The sequence below is a fragment of the Chiloscyllium punctatum genome, chromosome 7, assembly GCF_047496795.1.
Source record: "Chiloscyllium punctatum isolate Juve2018m chromosome 7, sChiPun1.3, whole genome shotgun sequence".
Lineage (NCBI taxonomy): Eukaryota > Metazoa > Chordata > Chondrichthyes > Orectolobiformes > Hemiscylliidae > Chiloscyllium > Chiloscyllium punctatum.
Window position 1 is genome coordinate 109961185 of NC_092745.1, and position 23170 is coordinate 109984354.

Genomic DNA, 23170 nt, shown 5'->3' on the forward strand with positions numbered 1-23170 from the left:
TCCTTCATATTAAATAAAGTAAGCCTTGGAGCTTAGTCAATGATGTAGGAAGCTCCAGAACTAACTTTGTTTAACACAAACAGCAAGGAGTTAAATGATCAGTTAATCCATTTTAGTTTTGACAGCTAAGGGATAAATATTCAACAGTACTGCCCACCTCTTGCTCAAGTAGTACCAAATAGATCTTGTGCTATCCCAAGTAAGACAGCAGATGTTAAACTCAGTTTAAAGCCTCATCCTATGGTAACACCTTGGACAGCACCACTTTTCCCTGTACAGCATCTAAAAAGGAAGGGAATTGAGATTAAAGTTTTGTAGCTGGGTTGTGGATATGGGAGGGAATTGTTAAATAATTTAGGGAGATGCGATGCAGAATGACACCATTAGAACAAGTTCAATCTCCATATTACCTGCAGTTGTTCATGGAGACTTGGCTCTGCACCTGCGCCCAAGCCTATAACATTGGTGCTCCTTGAGATATAATGGTGAGAAATGTATCTGGCTTTGTGGGCTAAGGCAAGTCTAATTATCAGATTAGATAATGTCCTCAACTTTTGGCATTGGAGCTTGATGACACAACCTTCTGATTCCACAGCGAGGATGCTTCCCGTGCGCTGAAGCTGATACCTTGGCAGTCACAGATTTCAATAGCCAGTTAGTACACTGCCACTCAGTGCCAATGGCTCCTTGGGTAGGAGACCAAATGGCATCTGAAACAAATGGAACTCCACACCAACAAGGTGTGAGCAGTCTTAGGGAATGGGTGGGACACTAGTCAAAGAAGGGATGCACAAGAGTTCGTCGTTTCCTTATTGCAACCTGCATTCGGCTTTGCTAATGTCTAATGATTAAAGTTTATGGGGTTTTTTTAAATTACAGGACAATTATTTCTCAGAGACACTTGCAAGCGTTGTTTATAACAGTACATGCTTTATGGGCTAATCAATGGTAATTATATTTGATGGTGTCATGTTTCAGTAATAGTTCATTAGACCACCCAATTTGCCAATTGTCAGCGATGAAAAGTGACGTATTGACTGTTTCTTTTTTTTTCAAAGATAGAACACAATGCTGCAAGCTCGAACAAAATGTCTCTTAATGGAAAAATTCCAATGTCGTGCGATCAGTACAGCCCTGGCCGTGGAACGCTGTCATGTTGTGGGGCGGGCTGTCGAATTTTTCCATTAACATGCAGAAAGGAAAAACAAACTGGGGTTCTGTGGCATTGAAGATAGCACAACGACCCATGAGCTGTCAAGCGCTGTGCTTCCCCGAGAAAGCCAAGTACTGTTGGTGAGCAGAGATACCCCGGTGTCACTTTCCGAGACTTTGAACCCATTTCATAGGCGCGAATATATAAGAATCAGCTCATCCGCTTAAATGAACTTTTGGAGGAGGTTGGCGAGGCAGTGCCTCGGTTCGAGGCTGCTTTGTGTGTGTTTGTGTGTGTGCGTTTAACCAGATGTTGAAGGCACCGGGAAACCTCAGTCCAATGCACTGAAGAGCCGGAGTATTGGCAGAGAGAGAGAGAGAACGAGAGGAAGAGGAGGAGGAGGAGTGTGAAAGGGATATCTAGCCCCTTCTCACGGCTGGGAACTGAACTCCTTTACCTTCCTGACTGAACTGAGGCTGCCCGCGGTGGGTGTACAATGCACGGGCAGTTCAGCCCTTTTCTCAATGGATCCGCCGCTTTGCTGAGGAGCTGATCCCTGCAAGTGAATGGAGCGATAGTTCGCGTCGCCTTCCTGGAGTGTGGATTATACAGAGATTGACCAACAGCAACAGGGGGGTGGGGGTTGGGGGGTAAAAAGAAGAGGGAACCCTTTGATCTTTGATTTTGCTATTCAGCAACCTCTCCCTCTCATTACCCACCCTCCTACCCCCCACAACCATGCTCTATTTCCAGTTGGTCATAATGGCAGGGACTGTCATGCTGGCTTATTACTTCGAATACACCGACACTTTCAACGTCCACGTCCAGGGATTTTTCTGCCATGACGGCTCCTACAATAAGCCGTACCCTGGACCCGATGAAAGCAGTGCCATTCCTCCAGCTCTACTCTATTCTCTCGTAGCCGGTGTACCCCCTGTCATGGTAAGTGCTCACAGAATGAAAGAGACGGGAGCGCAGGGTTTGAGGGAGGCTCTGAGCTCCAGCATCCAGTGAGTGTTATACATTTGCGCCATCCTGCTGTGTGCAGGAACGATGTTGTCTGTGCTTGAACTGTTCCATTATCATTGACAGCCAGAGTTGCATTTTGTAATCAAGAGAGGATAGTGACAAGTGTCTGAGATGGACATAAACCATGACCGTTTACCAGATATGCTCGCCTGAAGCGTTCAACGCCTTCCGACTTATCCCACACATGTTCTCTCTCTGTCTCACAAACAGCTTACGGCTTCTTAATGGTAGGAGCGCTCCCCCTGTGTAGCCCCAGAGGTTAAGAACTGGAGAGATCTCTCCGAGAGTGGACTGATCAGTTCACTGACAGTGATGCTGTTGGTGAAGCGGGTCTCCTCGGAGTTGTGAATGAACAGAACCATTTTACCGTTAAATTTCTCCAGCGCAAGATTCCACTGGAACACCCCAGCACAATGACACACAGACGTGCGGCTGTGGCGAATTAAACAGGATGTCAGCTTGGAACTGAACATGGGGGTGGAATAGAAAAGAGGTTTCTGTGTTTAGTGTCGGTTGGGGCTCCGATTGTTGATGTGCTGGGAGGGGGCAGCGGCGACGTGTCACTGGAAGGCAAAGCTGCCCAGACCTGCCTAAAGCCTTAGCTTCCTTATCATTTCATTCGCCCAACTCCTCCCTCCCTGCTGAATTCCAACACATAGCCAAAGAAGGTTCTTCAGGTCGCCTTGGCGATTTACAAACTCCGGCTTTGTGGAAGATATTTGAGACGCAGAAGGGGGCAGGAGTGGAGACATATAGAGCTGTCTGGGTGGGGGGATGTATATAACAAGAAACGTTGGTCCACAGTCCCGCAATTATTGGCCAAAGCGCCAGCAATTTCAGTTCTGGTTGTCACTTTGAATTAGATGCTACAGGCAGAATGATAATGGAAGAAAGCACAGAGCGAACAGACCCAAGAAGCAATGGGTCCGAAATAGCTACATCAATTGTTTACTTTTCATTGCTATTTTTGTACACGGGGTTAGTTCATTTCAGCTTTAAGAACATTTGACAAGATACAAGGCGTACCTTCACATTTGACAGTAGACAAATCATGCATATTAATTTTTTTAAGTGAGTAATGAATAAATCACTTGTTTGCAACCAGTTTCTTTTTGACGGTTTGTTCACTACCATATCCAGCGATTGGTACTGGAGGGTTACAGAAGTATGCCTGAGCAATGTGAAGGATAATTATAGTTAAAATATTATGTTGATGAAACAACATTTAAGATTGCTTGCATCCATTAAGACTAAAATGAAGAAGACCACCTACAGAAAGGGGAACAACAATTAATAATATATTTATTATCATGCGACCTAGAAGAACAAGAGCTGTAGATGCATGGGGAAACCAAGTTCATCTCCAAACCACACACCGCCCTACTTTAAACTCAAACACCACTCCTTCATTGTCAATGGAGCAAAACCTGGAACTCCATCACTAATGGCACTGTGGGTGCACCTATACCCCAAAGATGGCAACAGTTCAAAATGGCAACACATCACCAACTTCTCAAGGATAATTAGAATGGATAATAAGTGCTGGCCTAGCCAGCAATGCCCAAATGCTGTGAATTTTGTTTAAAATGTTTGCTTCCTTTTGAAGATTGGATCTTTGCATTTAAGTCCTGATATGTGCAAATGAAAAGATGCAAATGTATGCTTCTTTTGAGCAATATTTATGTTCTGTACTATCAAACAATTGAAGTAACAATTGTACCTTAGATTTGGGATATACCCTATTAAACTAATGGGATTTGGAAGCTCTTTATATTCTGATACCCTTATAAAAGTGGGGAATCATTCCTTTTGAAATTATATTGAAACAGAGCAAATGTTCTTTTCATAAAAAACAAATTGTCCCAACGACATAATATTTTATACACAGTTGGTGAATGGTTTTGATTCAAACCATAAAGCTGGGATAAATTTACAATGAGTACAAAAAGATGCAATGAGTTTCACAATCAGGGGATCACAGAGAATTTCTGCCAAAACCCACAGAAAAAGAGAATTGTTTTGTTTTCCAAAACAAATGTTGACTTATGTCCTTTATAGTTTTTCAGTTGGAGTTGATGTGTTTTACATTTGTTGTTAAGTGTAAAGCAGTACAGTAATAACAAATTTAGCAGTGTAGTAGTTCATGTTTAATCACAAGTGTTGTGGGCTGGTTATAAATTTATTGAACTTTTCTTTAGGCTCCACAGCCATAGTCCCTTTGCACATATTAATGAGGAGCCTACTCTAGCAAGCAGAGAAATAAGGATAAGGGGAACTCAACCTTTCAGTTTTTCTGTCATTCTATGAGATCTTAGATTTGTACTTCAACTTCATTTATTGATCTTTAATTCATATCCCTTGATACACTTAACAAACAAAAATCTATCAGTAAAAAAAAATCAAAGTACTGCAGATGCTGCAAATCAAAAACAAAACCAGAAATTGCTGGAAAAATTCAGCAGGTCTGGCAGCATCTGTGGAGAGAAATCACAGTTAACATATTGGGTCTGGATTCTGAATGGATTCTGAAGAAGGGTTGCTGGACCCAATATGTTAACTCCGATTTCTCTCCACAGATGCTGCCAGACTTGCTGAGTGTTTTTTCAGAAATTTCTGATTTTTTAATAAAAATCTATCATTCTCAATCTTGAAAATGTCAATCGGCCAAGCTTCAATATATTTTGGGACGAGAGCTGTAGATTTCCATTGCAATTCATGTGTTAATGCACATACTGATTTCAGTTTTAAGACTTTACAGTTTCTCTGTATCTACTCTATCAACCCCTCTCCCCATTTTAAGTATTTAACTTGTGTCCACCCTCACACTTCCAAAGTTAAGGGAATATAAATCAAAAGTATGCATTTCACCTTTACAATGTAAACCTTTCATTCCTCTAATTGTTTTGGTGAATCTATATTGTACATATTACCAGGATAATTTCCAAAGTTTCAGCATTTGACATAAAACATAATGTTCCGGATAGAATCTAATGAAACACATCTGAACTGTAACTTCCTTACTTTTGCACTCTACCATCCTTGAGATAAATGTCTCAACATCCCTTTTTTTGCTATTTGTTTCTCTGCACTGACTTTTATTGATTCATACACATGGACATCAAAATCCATTTATTCTTCTGCAGCTCCCAGTCTCTCATCATTAAGAAGATATTCTAAATTACCTTTCTTATTTTCCAAAGTGACGACCACATACGCCATGATGAATTCCAACTGTCATGGTTTTCACACTCTTTTGGTCTTTCTGAATCCCTTTACAAGTTCAAGCTCCCAACTTATTATGTCCACTAACTTAAAAGTGATTTGTGGACTTGATAATGCAACACTGCATGTATTCTTTCATCCAAGTCATTAAAACCCATGTTGAAAAGCAGATGTGCCAGGAAAGATCCTTGGGGAATTTTATTTATTGCATTCTACCCATCAAAGAAATGAACTATTTATTCATCCTTCTCTCAGCACTGGCCCAATTATTGACCCAAGCCATAGAATTATTTCTAATTCTATGTGCTCTCATTTTATAAATAACCACTTGCCTGGATCTTTCTGAATGCCTTCCAGATATGCATAAAAACAACATTTATAGACACTAACATTAGTCCTGTTCAGCTCAAGATTCTTCAGTGGCTGAGTTTAGGGGAAAGCATCAGTTGGAATGTTGCAGTTGAAATGTTAAAAGCGGTGGACTTTGAAGTCAAGTTAACTTGCAGGATTTACTGAACCAGTGTATGATTACAAGCAAGCAAGTTTGCATATCAAATCTTATAAGTATTCTTTGGGCTCCAAGACCAGTTCAGGTACATATTTGATTAGACGATCCTCCAAAATATACCCTACAGATTACAATGATATTTTTGTCCTTTTTAAAAATTTTTAAAACATCATGCCATCCTTAATTTCTCTTGAGAAGATTCTGGTATGCTGCTATCTTGAACTGTTTCAGTTTCTTTGGTGTAGCTACATACACAAAGCTGTAAGGCAGGGAGTTCCAAGATATTGGAGCAGTGACATTGAAGGAATGGTGACATATTTCCAAGTCAGGTTGGCAAGTATATTGGAGGGGAACCTGCTCATGTCAGTGCTCCCATTCTGACCCTTTCCTTCCAGATGATAGTGTCATGAGTTTGGAAAGTGAAGTCGAAGAAGCCTTTGTGAATTTCTGCAGCGCATCTTGTCGACAATGCACACTGCTCCTCCTGTGTGACATTAGAAGAATGAGTGAATAGTGGACTATTTCAACCTAAAGATTTGAGATACAAATTTTATCTAAGATTCCTTACATCTTGATGTGTGAATAAAATTAATTATATTCATAACAGTGCATTTCATTTTGCTATTATACTTGATTCCAGAGAAGTCTCAGGCTAGTAAGTTAACCCAATACAGGCTGTTTGGCACTTTTCATCATAGTATCTCCCTATAATTTACCCATGAGACTCATTAGTTATCCAAAATTGCTAATCTACATTGGGGGGCATGGTGTCTCAGTGATTAGCTCTGCTGCCTCACAGCCCCAGGGTCCCAGGTTCGATGCCAGCCTTGGGTGACTGTCTGTGTGGAGTTTGTACATTGTCTGCGTGGGTTTCCTCCGGGTGCTCCGGTTTCCTCCCATGGTCCAAAGATGTGGAGGTCAGGTGAATTGGCCATGGTAAATTGCCCATAATGTTAGGTGTGTTAGTCAGAGGGAAATGGGTCTGGGTGGGTTACTCTTTGGAGGGTCAGTGTGGACTGGTTGGGCCGAAGGGCCTGTTCCCACACTGTAGGGAATCTAATCTACATAGCATTCATGATTCTATACTGTTCATTTATCTATAAATGAGCTACAGTAATATTGTTCAGGAAGCTTGACAGTTTTTAGGACAAGAAGTCCTCGTGATTGTCACCTCATTCGGAATTGTGTGAAGCATCTTCATCACATGGACTGCAGATGTTCAAGAAGAGGCCTTTTACCACAGTCTCAAGGACAGCAAGTGATTGAAAATAAGCATAGGTTTTGCAAGCAATTGTTCCAACCCAAGTATGAAAGGCCTAAATTCAAGAAAGACATTTTTGGAATTTATTTTGATGAATTCTTTTCACAATTGTGAAATAATGTCTGATGCCAAGTTGCAATGTCACCAGACATTAATTAAAATTATTTATGTTAATATATGGGCAATATACTGTTACTGAATAGATTGCTTTGGAGAGATTTGTTTATTTCAATTCTGCGATTCCTATTAGAGAATTAAATGTGTTCATTTCAAACTAAATCTGTGGCATTGTGTCAATTCCAACTTTTGAGTACCCTTACCAAGCAAGTAAAGCACTAACACTTTGAAATCTGCCTTTTCGAGTTCTCTCAGTGGAACAAATTATATGATGAATAGGAGTGAGGAAATAGATTAAAATTATTGCCATAATTTTAAAATGTGTCTTAATTTGCTAGTTTAGCTTGTACTGTAGGCTGTTTCCTGGAATTACACAACAGCCTTGTTTTCTATGGTGTTTAAAAGTTTAAAAAAAACTTCCCTAAAATTAATGCACAGAATTTGATGGTGTTACCCATGTCATATAATGAAATCATACATGTACCTTTTATGCATGTGTATCCTGTTGAGAGGAAACCATAAAATCACCAATGATAACCATAAAATGACAGGGCATCTCATTATTTTAAGTATCTAAATGTTTACTAATTCAAAGTTAAAATGGTGCATCTCTCCATTAACTACATTTGAGATGCTTGAAACTTGACATTTAAAATGTTCAACATGTTGCCAAGGGCTTGGCTTTTTAAGCAAAGTGGTACCAACCAATCATTAACATATCTTGCTTTTTTGGGGTTTGTAACACTTATATGAAATTCTACATTAACAACATTTGTTTTTAATAATAATAAAAAGCAAAACAAATCTATTTTGTCATAAAATGGCAAAACCTGATCAAGTGCCTTATTTTAAAAGCGAAAGCAATTTCTTATTATTAGCCTTCCAGAAATTTCCTTTGTCAAATCTTCTTTCTTGCTTTCAATGAATAGTCGGAAGACTAAATTGTTCTGAATTGCGTGAAGATAATAAAACTGAAGTATTTGCATGGAATACCATGCAAACAACAAAATTATGTCTTTATCCAAAAGTAATCGTAATAAACAAAATCATGCCCAGTTAGTTGACAAGGCGTGGTTTTTCCTATCTGCAATATTGACTGATTGGCTGATGTATTGTCACATGTACCGAGGTACAGTGAAAAGCTTTGTTTACGAGCAGTACAAGCAGATCATAGTAAGCAAGGATGTGCAGATCAAATTTACTTAGACAGAGGCATACAGGTTACATTGCACAGGCCGTGCGCTAGCTGAGATCTGTGTTAGGAAGATAGTTAGTATTTGAGGCTACAGAGTCCATTCATCAGTCTAATAACAACCAGGAAGAAGCTCTTCCTGAACCTGCTGCTGTGTGTGTTCAGGTTTCTGCACCTTCTGCCTGATGGAAGAAGTTGAGGAGATCATTACCAGGGTGGGATGAGTCTTTGATAATGTTGGCAGCCTTTCCACAACAACAAGCCGTGTATGGAAGGTTGGCTTCTGTGGTGCATTGGGCTATGCACACCACCTTCTATAGTTCATAGTGGCCCTCGGTAGAGCAGTTGCCATACCAGGCCATCATGCACCTGGACAGTATGCTCTCAATTTTTGCATCTGGGAGAAGTTGGTGCAAGTCCTTATGGGCATGTCAAATTTCCTGAGCAGCCTGAGGAAGAAGAGGCATTGAGGTGCCTTCTTGACTGTCACATCTACCTGGGCAGTCCAGGTCAGATTCTTGGTTATTATCACCACGAGGAACTTGATGCTCTCTGCCCTCTTCATCTCAGGTCCTTTGGTATAGATGGGGGTGTGTTTTCCTCCTTTCTTTCTGAAGTCAATGATCAGTTCTTTAGTTTTGCCGTTGTTGAGAAGAAGGTTGTTCTCATTGCACCATGTTACCAAGCCCTCTATCTCCCTTCTGTACTTTGACTTGTTATTGTTAGATATCCATCCCACCATGGTGGTGTCATCAGTGAACTTCTATATGGTGCTCATTCAGAATTTGGCATCACAGTCATGAGTGTACAGGGCATACAACAGGGGCTGAGGGTCCATCCTTGGACAGCTCCAGAGTTGAATGTCATTATGGAGGAGGTGCAATTGTCTATCTTCACTGATTGTAGTGTGTGGGTCAGAAAGCTGAGGATCCAGTTGCAGAGGGCAGAGTTGAAACCAGGGTCACAGAGTTTTGAGGTCAGTCCAAAAGAGATAAAGCGTCGAAGGTGGAGCTTTTTTTAGATTAGATTAGATTACTTACAGTGTGGAAACAGGCCCTTCGGCCCAACAAGTCCACACCGCCCCGCCGAAGCATAACCCACCCATACCCCTACATCTACATCTACATCTACCCCTTACCTAACACTACGGGCAATTTAGCATGGCCAATTCACCTGGCCTGCACATCTTTGGACTGTGGGAGGAAACCGGAGCACCCGGAGGAAACCCACGCAGACACGGGGAGAACGTGCAAACTCCACACAGTCAGTCGCCTGAGGCGGGATTTGAACCCGGGTCTCCGGCGCTGTGAGGCAGCAGTGCTAACCACTGTGCCACCCTGTCGCCCACATTGAGCTGTAGTCAATGAGCAGGAGTCTGATGTAGGTGTCCTTGTTGTCCAATTGTTCCAGGGATGAGTGCAGGGCTGGGGATATGGCATCCGCTGTTTTACTACCAGTAGGCAAATTGGAGGGGATCGAGGTCGGCTGGGAGACTGGAGTTGGTGTGGGCCATGACCAACCCCTTGAAGCACTTCATGATTATGGAGGTCAGAGCCATTGAGCGGTAGTCAATAAAGCATGTTGCATGTGCTTTCTTACATGGGGTCTTCTTGAAGCAGGTGGGGACTTTGGCTTGTCGGAGAGATAGGTTGAAGATGTCGGTGATTACCTCTGCCAGTTGGTCACACAAGATCTGAGTGCTCTACTGGGGACCCCATCCGAGCCCATTCACTTTACTTGTGTCAACTCCCAGAAAGACTGATCTGATGTCTGCAGCAGGTACAGAGGGAAGAGTTCATCTCAGGCTGTCAGGCCAGCGGTCACCACACCGCCGGCATTCTGCTCAAACCGAGCATAGAAAGCACTACCAGGGAGGAATATGTCTTTGCCCACTATCTTGCTCTGCTTGATTTTGTATCCTGTTGTGTTGCTTAGGCCTTGCCATAGGGCAGTGGGAGTATGTTTGGTAGGTTTGGGCCTCTAACTTGGTCCAGTACTGCCTCTTGGCTTTGCCAATATGTGAATTGCTAAAAGTTGTAAAACTTTTCCAGTGTAGTCCTTAAATAACTGGATTGCTTCCTTGACAGGGATAGAAGGTCAGGAATTAGTCATGAAAAATTATCTTCTGACCAATTCATGGGAAATCTAGTAAATATTTTTCTAAAATGACTAAAGTTCTGAACTTTATGTTATATATGCAAATACCACTTCTTTTATATAAAATGCTTGCATCACGAGTTGCACTTAAATTGTATGTAGGAATCATGCAAGTAAATGAAAATCTTCAGCCTCACTATATTTTGTAAATTGGAAGCTTTTTTTTAACCTATACCTGTCAAATTGTTCCATTCAAAGTGGCCATTAAGTAAAAATGTTCACGTTAAAGAAGATGATTATTCTTAGAAATGGTCCAGTAATTGTTCTTTACACTCTTATAATTGCATTTCAACATAAGAACCAACCTGTAAAATAGGCATTTCCATTATCCATGGTGAAGCACCTCCTGTTGTTAACCAGATGCAGAAAATACTTTCCAGTTCCATTCATTTGACTGGGTCAGTAAATTACAACTAAAGAATGCCCTGTATGGGTCACAAATGTTTTTTTTTCCTGAGATTATTAACACTAACAAATCTATAAAGCATTTTAAGTAGAAAAAAATCCTAATTAGTGATTAGAAATCCTAACTAGTATGGTGACGAAACGTCTGTAAATAAATGTTCAAGCTCAGCGAGCTAACTTATATACAAAAGATCCTGTTCACAGTGCAGATTCAAAGTCTGACACTTTCTTGTTCCTGCTTTTTATGTTTATTTGTTGCAAGAGAATCATAGAAAATGGAACATGAGCAAGCCTTCTGACAGGTTGAACCTACTTCGCTATTTACTATGATCATAGCTAACTATCCAACTTCATCCCCACATACTTCAAACTCCTTTATCTATATCTAACTCCTTCTTGAAAACATTCAAGGTTTTGGTCTCAACAGTATGCTGCGATCGTGAATTCTGCAGGATCACCATCTGTGAAGGAACTTTTTCTCATCTCACTCCTAAGTGGCCTACCCCATATCCTTGAACTGTGATTTCTGGTTCTGGGCTTCCCAGTCCTTGGGAACTTCCTTCCTGCAGTTACCCTGTCCATTCCTGTTAGAGCTTTGTAGGTTTCCATGATATTCCATTCATTTTTCAAAACTCTAGAGAATACAGGCCTACCTGATCCAATCTGTCTGCATCCCAGGAGAGGAGATAGCTTGGGTGTAGAATAGACATAAAATGGAAAGGAAGGGCATCCAAAAGCAGAACACCTTGGATGACTAAAGATACAAAGGTTAAACTGAGAAAGGAGAAGGAAAATTACAGGGCTCTTATTTTGATTATGGGAAAGTACCAAAGTGACCATAATAAGTGACATAGGAGGACAAAGAAAGAATATGAGTCAACTTTAGTGGTTAACATAAAAGGAATTCAGAGTCCTGTGTGAGCACAAGAATGAGTCAGGAGTAGTCAAAATGATGTTGAGGCTGATCATGAACCAAAAATGTGGTTCTTCTTGTGAAGGCAGAAAGCATGACTGAAGTAAAAAGTGAATACTTTGCATTTGTCCTCCACCAGGTAAAACGTTACTGTCAATGTACCACTAACACATAATGTAAGAGAAAAAAATTGATAACACAAAAATAGATAAATACGTTCTTGATGATAGGCAGTGCCAAAGGAGAAATGCCACTTGGTTTGACTTATAACTTTGGGAGTCTTAAATTTGAGTGTATGATATAAAAACTAGAGTCCAATCTTTCCAAACACCCATTCACAGTTGACATTTGATGCTAATTCAGTTGTAAATTATAGATCTGATATTGGAAGATTATTTTTGTTAAATGAGGGTAGTAGGAGATGCGTGTCGGGAGAAGCCATGGTCTCAGTGAATGGCAGAACAAGTTCAAAGTGGAAACTAACTAACTGCTGTTGCTGTGCTCCTGTTAATTTAAAGATCAATTTTCTACCAAAAGCTGACATGATAGTCACCTTCCATACAGTATCATGCTGTGATTCTGTACTGGAAAGACCAATGTCAAGTGGTTGCACTGTACATTCACGTAGAGAGCTGCTGTTTTACAACTCTTAATTCTTGATTGCTGTACCCATTCCATATCCTGATCTCTGCTTCCAATACCGATTACTCCATCTTTCCTCTCCTGATCATCATTGCCTTCTGTGATCTTCCAGTTACCCCTCACTCTTGACTACTTCCTGCCAGTCACACGTAAACGAGAATTGATGCCTGCCCAGAATTTTACCTTGAGCATATCCATTTTGTTGGCACGTGAACATGATGCTGTTTGCTATTGTGGCGTGTAAATACTTTTCCAGCATGATTTGGTAGGAATTTCTAACTGTAAACTAAATGCTATTCATTATGAGACCAGATTTTTGACAGACTTTCTTCTAAATGTTTCCAAAATATACTCAAGAACAGCTTTTTTTTAACTTCAGAAAATGTTTACATTCTCATTCTGAACAACTGCTGAAATAAAACTGCTTAAACTTTATCCCAAAGAAATTCAGCCAAGAAAGAAACAAATACAGCCGTCTTTCTTGTTATTTACAGTTACAAAACCAAACACTGAATTTATTCAGTCTCTGATAAAGATTCTCACCTTTTCATTTATCATCATTGTAGTTTTTTGATTCTTAGCCAATTTTAAGAATGGAGCAGTCGTGTCTCAAAATTAGTAGAGATTGATATACCATTACTGGGAACACTGTAACTTCCACCAGGCCGACTGCTGGGCAGCATGTCTGAGTCAGGTTCTTTTGGCATACATTGTCACATGGATAATAAAATGTTTGTCATTTTAGGACAGCATTGTATTTAGATGGAACAGCACAGTGCTCTGTAATTGGTAGCCCAGCTGAAGAGAATACAGCTAAGTTTCATTATAATGAGGGAAGCTCTTCCAGGCTCCATTAAACAATTCAGAGTCACTGCCTCATCTCCACCATCAGTTCAAACCCACATCTCCAGTTTCTCCCTCCCTGTGGCTGAGATACTGTCCATTTAGCTCCTCAATATCATGTTTAGCAGTGCATTCATTTTTTTGCCCCAGGTCCAGCTAATCCATTTTGGTTTCAAAACTGATAGGGCTTCCTGTGAGGCCCATCGTTGGCTGTTAGGTAAACTTCCCAAAACTCAATCCCCAAACCCCAAACATATTCGAACTGGCCATCCTAAGTTTGGGTTGGGGAATAATATGTTTTAAGGTATGACCAGCCTTGATATCAATGAAGAGATGGTGAGGGCACAGGAAAGGGCAATGATGGCTGAAGAAACAACTATGCTCATATTTAGTGTGCTAATCATTGCATTCATTACCTCACAATATAAAATAGGTGGGGTACAAATAGGCACTTCCATGATAGACAGAAGTCCTCTCATTCAGGAGTTGTATGTCAATCAGAAAAATTGACTTAAATTTTGTAGCCAAGCTATTAGTTGAAGAGGTTAGATTTATGATCAGCCAGATCTCAAGTTAATAGTGGAGCATGAAGAGGAACAACTGCCCTGTGTGTACAAGGCTCTTCAATTGCCCAAATGGAATATTCATTGACAGGTCATCTACTGTATATTTAAATAAATTATAGATTCTTGTTCCATCTATTGCAAGGCACTGAAGCATGAGAAGCAGAGGGAGAGAGAGAGAAAGGAGAGTAGAGGAATTGATTGGAGACACGCAGGCCTGTCTCGTTGGGAAATAAAAGAGTAAACATGATATTGAGGAGCAGTAAAGTGTTAGGCGGTGGGAAGAATCACAGTAAATTACATTGATTATCTATGCAGATTATGTATATTAGCTTTTCAAAATCTCTTTGCTTGTCTTATTTTCTCCGTTCAGCCTCAGACAGACCTTCTTCGAGATAATTCCTGTGTCTGAATTTAACGCTCACTATTTTATCTTGATCCTTGTCCAGCACTCGGACCTCATAGCTTCCATCATTCACCTTCATTTAGCAAGGATAGATTAGCTCATTCATCTCATTACTGCTGACGTTGCAGAGATTGCCTGCTGAGCAACGATGACTGTTGTTCAAATATAATTCTGAAGATATAAAGTACTTCCAAGGACTTAATAAGGCACCATATAAATTCAAATTCTTTCTCGTTATTTCTGACAAAGCATGTTTGATTTTTAGATAATCACCAACATAAGGGGTATCAGCTTTGAAAAACAAAACACTTTGCCATGCTGTCCTCATCCATCAGACGTGTTCTGATGTGGGCAGATACTAATGAATTCTATAGTTCTTAAATGTCTCAGCCAGAATCCTAAAGTAGCACCTTTTACGAGACACTATGGCATTCTAGTTTTTCACAGCAATTTTTTTTTGGATTGTCTTACATTGTGCCAACTTTTGTTGAATGTTGGGTAAGAATCCCACAGCAATGGCATTGAGATTGCTCAAAGTTCATTTACATGACCTTTACAATAACTAGAAAGAGCTGGCCTCTCTTGGAATGGATTGGTTAATACTGTTTCTTTTGAGGGGAGTTGGATATAATTGGTATTAATTTGAAGAAGTTTGGGTGAGGGTCACAAAATCTTATTTTCACAGGGTGTTGGAGAAATTGGCATATTTAACAATAGGTTAATTAGATGTTTAAAGGAAGGGAAAAAATGAGATATGGTAATAAAGCAGGCAGCTGGGATTGGGACTACTTTTTGTTTGAAGGGTAAACACCAATACAGACTTGTTGGGCTGAACTGTTTGCTTATTATAATTCTATGTAACATTATTCAATACACATTCCTATCAGCCAGCCTGTGCCTAGAGGTATGCTAACGGAGTATACCATATTTCCTATTCTACAACCATGCCATATGTGAGGATAAAGCATCATGCTAAAATACATTTCCAGATTTAATTAAATAAATGCTTGCAACTTCAAAAATAAATATATAAAAATGATCAATAGCCCTGCTTCAAGGCTATAATCTCTGCATTAAAATGCATTTAATAGTTTAAATAAAAAATAAAACATGCATGACATAAAAGAAATTGTGTAATTTTCCCCAAGAGATTTAATAATTATACAGACAGCAATTTATTTTGCATTATATGCACATATTTTTCAAAGCTTACTTTTTTTATCTACTCTACAATAATCACACTATAAACAGTGTTCTGATAACATTCGCTCTGACTCTTGGTGATTGTCAGACAATCTTTTTATACAAAAGTGACAATCTAAGAAGTGAAACTAGAGCAAACATTTACATTTGGTATCTGACCTAGGAAATGGCTAACGAAATTGAGAATATCTAAACTTGGTACCAGAGAGCTCAGTGGAAATGTTATTGAATTTAAAAGCCCTACATAAATTCTCCCAGAATAATATATTGCATCCAATCATAAATGTTACAGCAGAATATAAACTTAAGCTCAGAACAGGGAAGGTTAATGAACAGTTTACAAAGAGAATGTTGGATATAGGAACTGTGATAGCTAGTGCCAGGAAATTCATGAGCAGAATGAATGGCCTTTCAACTGAGAAGGCCAGTAAAATTTATGATGGATGGGGGAGAGTAATGTCAAAGTTTGGAGCTAGCTAGATGATGTTCACCATGTCTTTCATGTCCGATATAAATTGGGTATGAAATTCTGTGAATTTGAAATGATGAGAGCTGCAGACATCAAGTACAGTTCCTGCCATTCATAGTGGACAGATGATGCTACCACAAATTTTCTACTTTATAAGAAGCTGGCAATTCTGTCAGCAAAGTTTTGAAGAGACTACTAAGGTACACACTTGCATCGATTAAAGCTTTTAAAAAGCAAAAATAACTTGAATCCAGTTAAGGGCAATTGTTAAACTCAGATTGAAACGTGACTTGGAAATGGCTATCTAAGTGAAATTGTCCTCTTACAAGTTGTAGAAGTATTAATGGTGTGGAAGTATTAATGGTGTGGATGACAACTGTGGGTCCAACTGAAACCTCAATACTGCCAACTAGATATAGTTTTCATGAGAAAATATTACTCAATCTTTGTAGAATTTCGAACTGAAACAAACCATTGCCTGAAATAGTCAGTATTAATTGGGCTAACTCTACAAACATTTGAAGTAGGAGCAGGAGGAGGACACTCAGGCAATCCACCATTCAACTGTATCCTCAAATCTACTTTTCCACTTACCTGATCCAAACATCCTTAGAACCTCTTTTTGTGGCAAGTCTGTGGACTCTTAATTTAGGTTAGAGGAGGGGGATGGGAAGGAGACCCTACTTTGTAGGACCTGGGGTTTAGAACACACCCACTCTAATAGCAATCACTTACCTTCCCGACCGGCTTTGCGCTCTGCCTGAACCTCCGCCCAGCTCCCGCCGCTCTCTGCTGCGAAAAGACCGTTGGCGTCGAGGTTAATGATATAGAAGAAGGTCTCAGCAATAATATTAGCAAATTTGCTGATGATACAAAGCTGGGTGGCACGGTGAAATGTGATGAGGATGTTAGGAGATTACATGGTGACCTGGACAAGTTAGGTGAGTGGGCAGATGCATGGCAGATGCAGTTTAATGTGGATAAATGTATGGTTATCCACTTTGGTGGCAAGAACAGGAAGGCAGATTACTACCTCAATGGAATCAATTTAGGTAAAGGGGCAGTACAGAGAGATCTGGGTGTTCTTGTACACCAGTCAATGAAGGCAAGCATGCAGATACAGCAGGTAGTGAAGAAGGCTAATAGCATGCTGGCCTTCATAACAAGAGGAATTGAGTATAGAAGCAAAGGGGTGCTTCGGCAGCTGTACAGGGCCCTGGTGAGACCACACCTGGAGTACTGTGTGCAGTTCTGGTCTCCAAATTTGAGGAAAGATATTCTGGCTATTGAGGGAGTGCAGCGTAGGTTCACGAGGTCAATTCCTGGAATGGCGGGATTACCTTACACTGAAAGACTGAAGTAACTGGGCTTGTATACCCTTGAGTTTAGAAGACTGAGAGGGGATCTGATTGAGACATATAAGATTATGAAAGGATTGGACACTCTGGCAGCAGGAAACATATTTCCACTGATGGGTGAGTGCCAAACCAGAGGACACAGCTTAAAAATACGGGGTAGACCATTTAGGACAGAGATGAGGAGAAACTTCTTCACCCAGAGAGTGGTGGCTGTGTGGAATGCTCTGCCCCAGAGGGCAGTGGAGGCCCAGTCTCTGGATTCATTTAAAAAAAGAGTTGGATAGAGCTCTCAAAGGTAGTGGAATCAAGGATTATGGAGATAAGGCAGGAAGAGAATACTGATTAGGAATGATCAGGCATGATCATATTGAATGGCGGTGCAGGCTCGAAGGGCAGAATGGCCTACTCCTGCATCTATTGTCTATTGTCTATTGTCTATTGTCTGATAATCTTTTAACCCCTTTCTTGATAAAGACTCTACTTTTGCCACTTTTACAGGAAGAGAGTTCCAAAGAGTCATGACATGCTGACAGGCAAAATACCACCTCATCTCTGTGTTAAATAGGCAACCCATAATTTTTAAACAGTCAACCTAATTCTAGATTCTCCTGTAAAAAGAAATACCCTGTCCACATTTATCCTACCAAGACACCTCTGATCTTTTATGCTTCTAGTAAATTACTTTTTGCTTTTCTAACTCCAGTGGATATAAGCCTAGCCTTTTCAACCTTTTTTCTAAGGATCAGCTGCCCATTCCAGTTATCAGTTCCACTTTCACTGAACTGCCTCTCATACAGTGACATTCTTTGTTAAATAAGGTGATTAATACCGTGCACAGTACTCAGATGTGGTGTGACTAGTGCCAGTATATGACTGAAGCATCCCATGCCTTTTGAATGCAATATCCCTATGATAATTTCCAACACAGGTAGATCTCCTATAATGTCCTAGTTCCATTCCAGCAAAACCTCTCTTAGTAGAAATAATGAGGCCTATCGGAAAAGTGAGGTTGGGGTAGACCAACAACAAATGTCATGCACAATCGCTCAAAAATCACCAGAAAGTCTGACACAAAGTATAGGTCAGCCTGTATAAAGGTTGTAATCATATTTATCAACAAAACAAAAGTAAATTTAACACAGTATTCAGTAATTTATAAATATTGTTAATGCAGGGACAGAGGTTCATCATGTGTGTGTAAGATATTCCCTCATTCATTTTGAGTGAGCTATATGACATATTCTTTCCTCATGCTCAAAATGCCTTATAACATCTAGGTTCTCTTCCAGTGTTATAGCCTTTCTTTTGAGTTCACCACTCACAATTCTATCACCAAGATGTTTCTTGCTAACATTCTTGTCACTGTGCCCCTCCACTTTTTCAAAAAAGCAGGGATACTCTAGGAATAGAGTACATTTCATGGGAAGCTGCTCAATGTATCTTGCTCAGAAGGCTACTCTCTGTACCGTACCTCTCACAGAAAGCTGCTGTGTTGGCAGCTGGAATCGGCTCGTGTGCAGAATGGCACAAAGACAGGCACGGACATTGCTGCATATGCAGAATGAAGAGCGCAAAACTATCACCACTGGAATTGTGTCATTGCAAACAGAGGTAAGCATTCTCGAAACTCCCATTCCTTAATTCCTCAGCAACATTAGAAACAAATCGTGCTGCCGGAAGCATGTTATCCAAGAACTACCTGCACTCTACAAGCTTTCCTAATTTCTTGCTGTATCTGCAGACTAGCCTTGTGCAATTCATGTTCTGGATTAGTGGTGCTGGAAGAGCACGGCAGTTCAGGCAGCATCCGAGGAGCAGTAAAATCGACGTGTCGGATGCTGCCTGAACTGCTGTGCTCTTCCAGCACCACTAATCCAGAATCTGGTTTCCAGCATCTGCAGTCATTGTTTTTACCTTGTGCAATTCATGCATGAGGGCAACAGAGTTATTTGCAACTCAATGTTTTCTAATCACTCATCATTGAGATAACGTTTTAAAAAATTCTTCCTGCCAAAATGAGTAATTTCACATTTTCTACATTATATTCCATTTGCTACGTCTTTGCCCACAGGCTTAGCTATCTATATATTTTTATAGCGCCCTTACATCACCTTCGTAACTTACTTTTCTACCTGTATTCTGGACTTTAAAAAATCTTTTGCAGTCAGCATTATTTTTAGTCCCAACCATATTCACAACAGCAGTGTGCCTCCACAGTTAATTTTAAGAGAGACATACAATTAAGAGGCCACATTCAGGAACCCTGTCCAATTGGGCATGGTGAGCCCAGGTAAGGAAACTGTCACACTGAATGAAATTGGCATCACAGAGACATGGCTGCAAGGGGATCAGGCTGAGAACTAAATATCCAAGGATACACCTCCTGTCAAAAGGATAGGCAGATGGGCAGAGGGGGCAGGCTTTGCCTTACGGCTAAGAAATGAAATTAAATTGACAGCAAGAAGCGATATATGGTCAGAAGGTCTAGGATCTGTGAGGGGAGAGTTGAGGAATCACAAAAGGACAAAGATCCTGATGGGAGTTGTGTACAGGCCACCGAGCAGTAGCCAGGATGTGGGGAAGAAAATTAATCAGGAGATAGAAAAAGCATGCAAGAAAGGCACTATTGCAATCATCATGGGTGACTTTGATATCATGCCTCTGTGATGCCAATTTCAATCTGTGCTCATTAGCCATGCTTGCCATTCCTAATTGGACAGGGTTCCTGAATATGGCTTCTTCATTGTGTGTCTCCTTTCAAATTAGTTTGGGGAGCACACTGCTGTTGAGATATGTCATGAAGATGGTGGCAGAGTAGGGGTCCTGAGCCAGGGCTCATCCGCACCAATAGTTTCTCTTTACTTTTCTTTTTCTTTTGACTTATTCTCCTGTCTTGCGCTTGGACAGCATCAGCGGCAGTGAGGAACCCCAGCATAGACTCAAGAGGGTGCAGCACAAACATCGTGGTGGCAGGAAGTAGGTGAGGACTGGATCTGGCATTGGAATCAGCAGATTCCACATTGGCAGAGGTGACATTGGCAAAGTAGGTCCAGCAACGAAAGGTGGTGCCTGAGGATCAGCGACTTCATTGTTGGTGGCATCTGGCACTGGCAGCGGTGAAGTGGTGGTGGAAGCGCATCACCAGTGACATCAAGGTGGGCCCAGTGGTTTCAGATGTGACTCTGACACTGGCAAGTCTGGCACTAGAAGGTCTGGCACAGGTGGCGGTGCCAGGGGAGAATTGACCCAGCAGTGAAATTTCACCTAAAGACTGGCCATTTGACGTTGGCTGGGTCCAATGTAGATGGTAGCGAGGCAGTGGAGACATTGTTGATGATGAGCTGGCTCAGGACTGATGGACTCTTGTTAAACTGTATCTATCTTTTTTCCTTATTTTTAAAACTATTCAAAATGGCTCCAGATTGTGGCGACATTGGAAAAGCGTTTCGCTGTTTTTTACTGTTTTTTTCTCACTGTCAAATACAATGACTATAAAATCATTCATTCGTATGCAGGTGGATGGAAAAATTTGGTTGGTCGCAGATCCCATGTAAAGGACTTCATAGTGTGTGTACGAGATGGTTTTTGGAGCAGTTTGTAGAAGACCTTACTATGGGACAGGCAATTCTGGATTTGGTGATGTGGAATAAGGCAGACTTGATTAGAGAGGATAAGATGAAGGAACCTCGAGGGAACAGTGACCATAATATGATAGAATTCACCCTGCAGTTTGAGAAGGAGGAATTTGAATCAGATGTAACAAAATTACAAAACAATAAAGCTAACTAGAATGAGATGAGGGGGGAGCTGGCCCGAATTGATTGGAAAGGGAACCTAGCAGGGAAGATGGTGGAACAGCAATGGCAGGAATTTTTAGGGTCATTTCAGGAGGCACAACAGAAATTTGTCCCAAGGAAGAAGAAATAAAACAAGGGAAGGAAGAGGCAACGATGATTGAGAAGGAAAGTCAGGAACAGCATAAAATCAAAAGAAAAACATATCGTGTGGTGAAGATTAGTGGGAAGCCAGAGGATTGGGAAATTTTAAAAACTAACAGAAGTTAACTAAAAAGCAGTAAGGGGGTAGAGAAAGAAATGTAAGGGCAAAAGAGAAAGAGGCAAGAGTAGACGTTGGACTGCTGAAAAATGAGACCAGAAAAGTAGTAATGGGAAACAAAGGAATGACAGAGGAATCGAATAGGTACTTTGTATGAGTCTTCACAGTGGAAGACTGCAGTAGCATATCAGAACTTCAAGAGAGTCAAGCAGCAGAGGTGAGTTTAGTGGTGATCACTAAGGAGAAGTGCTGGGAAGCTGAAATGCCTAAAGGTGGAAAAATCCCCAGACTGGATTGATTACGCCCCAGGGCTTAGAAGGAGATAGCTGAGGAGATTGTGCAGGCATTGGTGGAGATCATTTAAGAACCACTGGAACTAGGGAGACTTCCCAATAACTGGAAAGTGGCAAATGTAACGTCCCTGAATAAGAAGGAAGAGAGACAGAAGACAGGAAGTTATAGGCCTGTTAGTCAGACCTTGGTCATTGGTAAAATTTAAGAGATCACTTTTAGGATAAGATAGCAGAGTACTCAGAAGTGCATTATGAAGTAATGGTCTGCCAGAATGACTTGATCCAGGGGAGGTCATGCCTGACAAATCTGTTAGAATTCCTTGAGGATGTAAGGAGCAAGTTAGGTAAAGGTGATACAATGGACATGATCTACTTGGATTTCCAGATAACCTTTGACAAGGTACTGCATTAACAAAGCTATTAAAGAAGAGAAGAGCCCATGATGTTAAGGAACTGAGAGCATTATTACTAAGTTTGCAGATGACACAAAGATAGATGGAGGGACAGGTAGTGATGAAAAGGTGAAGGGGCTGCAAGGACTTGGACAGGCTAGGAGAGTTGGTAAGCAAGTGGGAGATAGAATAAAATGTGAGAAGTTTGAAGTTATGCATTTTGTTTGGAAGAATAGATGCATGCATTGTTTCTAACTGAGGAAAGGCTTGGAAATCTAAAGTACAGCAGCACTTGGCAAACCTAGTTTAGGATTCTCTTAAGGTTAACATACAGGTGAAGTTGGCAGTTTGGAATGCAAATGCAACATTAGCATTGATTTCGAGAGGGCTAGAATACAAGAGTAGAGATGTAGTGCTGAGACTGTATAAGGCTCTGGTCAGACAGCATTTGGTATATTATGAGCAGTTTTGGGCTCTGTATCTAAAGGAAGGATTGGAGGGGGTTTAGAGGAGGATTAAATGAATGATCCTGGGACAAAGGGCTTGTTATATGAGGAGCGGTTGAGGAATCTTTGTCTGTACTCAATGGAGTTTACAGAAACTTACACAATATTGAGAGACCTGGACAGAGTGGATGTGGAGAAGTAGGCAAGACTAGGACCTGAGGGCACAGTCTCAGGGTGAGGGAGCAAACCATATGAACTGAGATAAGAAAGGATTTCCTTAGCCAGAGGGTGACGGTTCAGTGGAACTCATTGCTGCAGAGGGCCGTAGAGGCCAAAATATTGAGTGTACTTAAGACAGAGATAATTAGGTTCTTGACTGGTAATGGGATCAAGGATTAGGGAAAGAAGGCAGGAAAATGAAGTTGAGGAACATATCATGCATGATCGAATGACAGAGCAGTTCCAACGGCTAATGGGCCGAAGTTTGCCCCTATATTTTATAGTGGTATAGTCTACAGTTGTACAGATGGGTGGATGAGTCA

The 23170-nt window shown here is 40.8% G+C and overlaps 1 protein-coding gene across 3 annotated transcripts in view; it reads left to right on the plus strand.

Annotated features, from left to right (window-relative positions):
- The first annotated feature begins 1058 nt into the window (after positions 1 to 1058).
- Positions 1059 to 23170, plus strand: part of LOC140480041 (phospholipid phosphatase-related protein type 5-like) — a 134889-nt gene continuing 112777 nt past the window's right edge. For all 3 annotated transcript variants that reach the window (XM_072574594.1, XM_072574596.1, XM_072574593.1), the window contains exon 1: positions 1059 to 2095. In XM_072574594.1, coding sequence (XP_072430695.1) covers positions 1892 to 2095 — 204 coding nt within the window. In that variant the 5' untranslated portion in view covers positions 1059 to 1891. The remainder of the gene's footprint in view (positions 2096 to 23170) is intronic.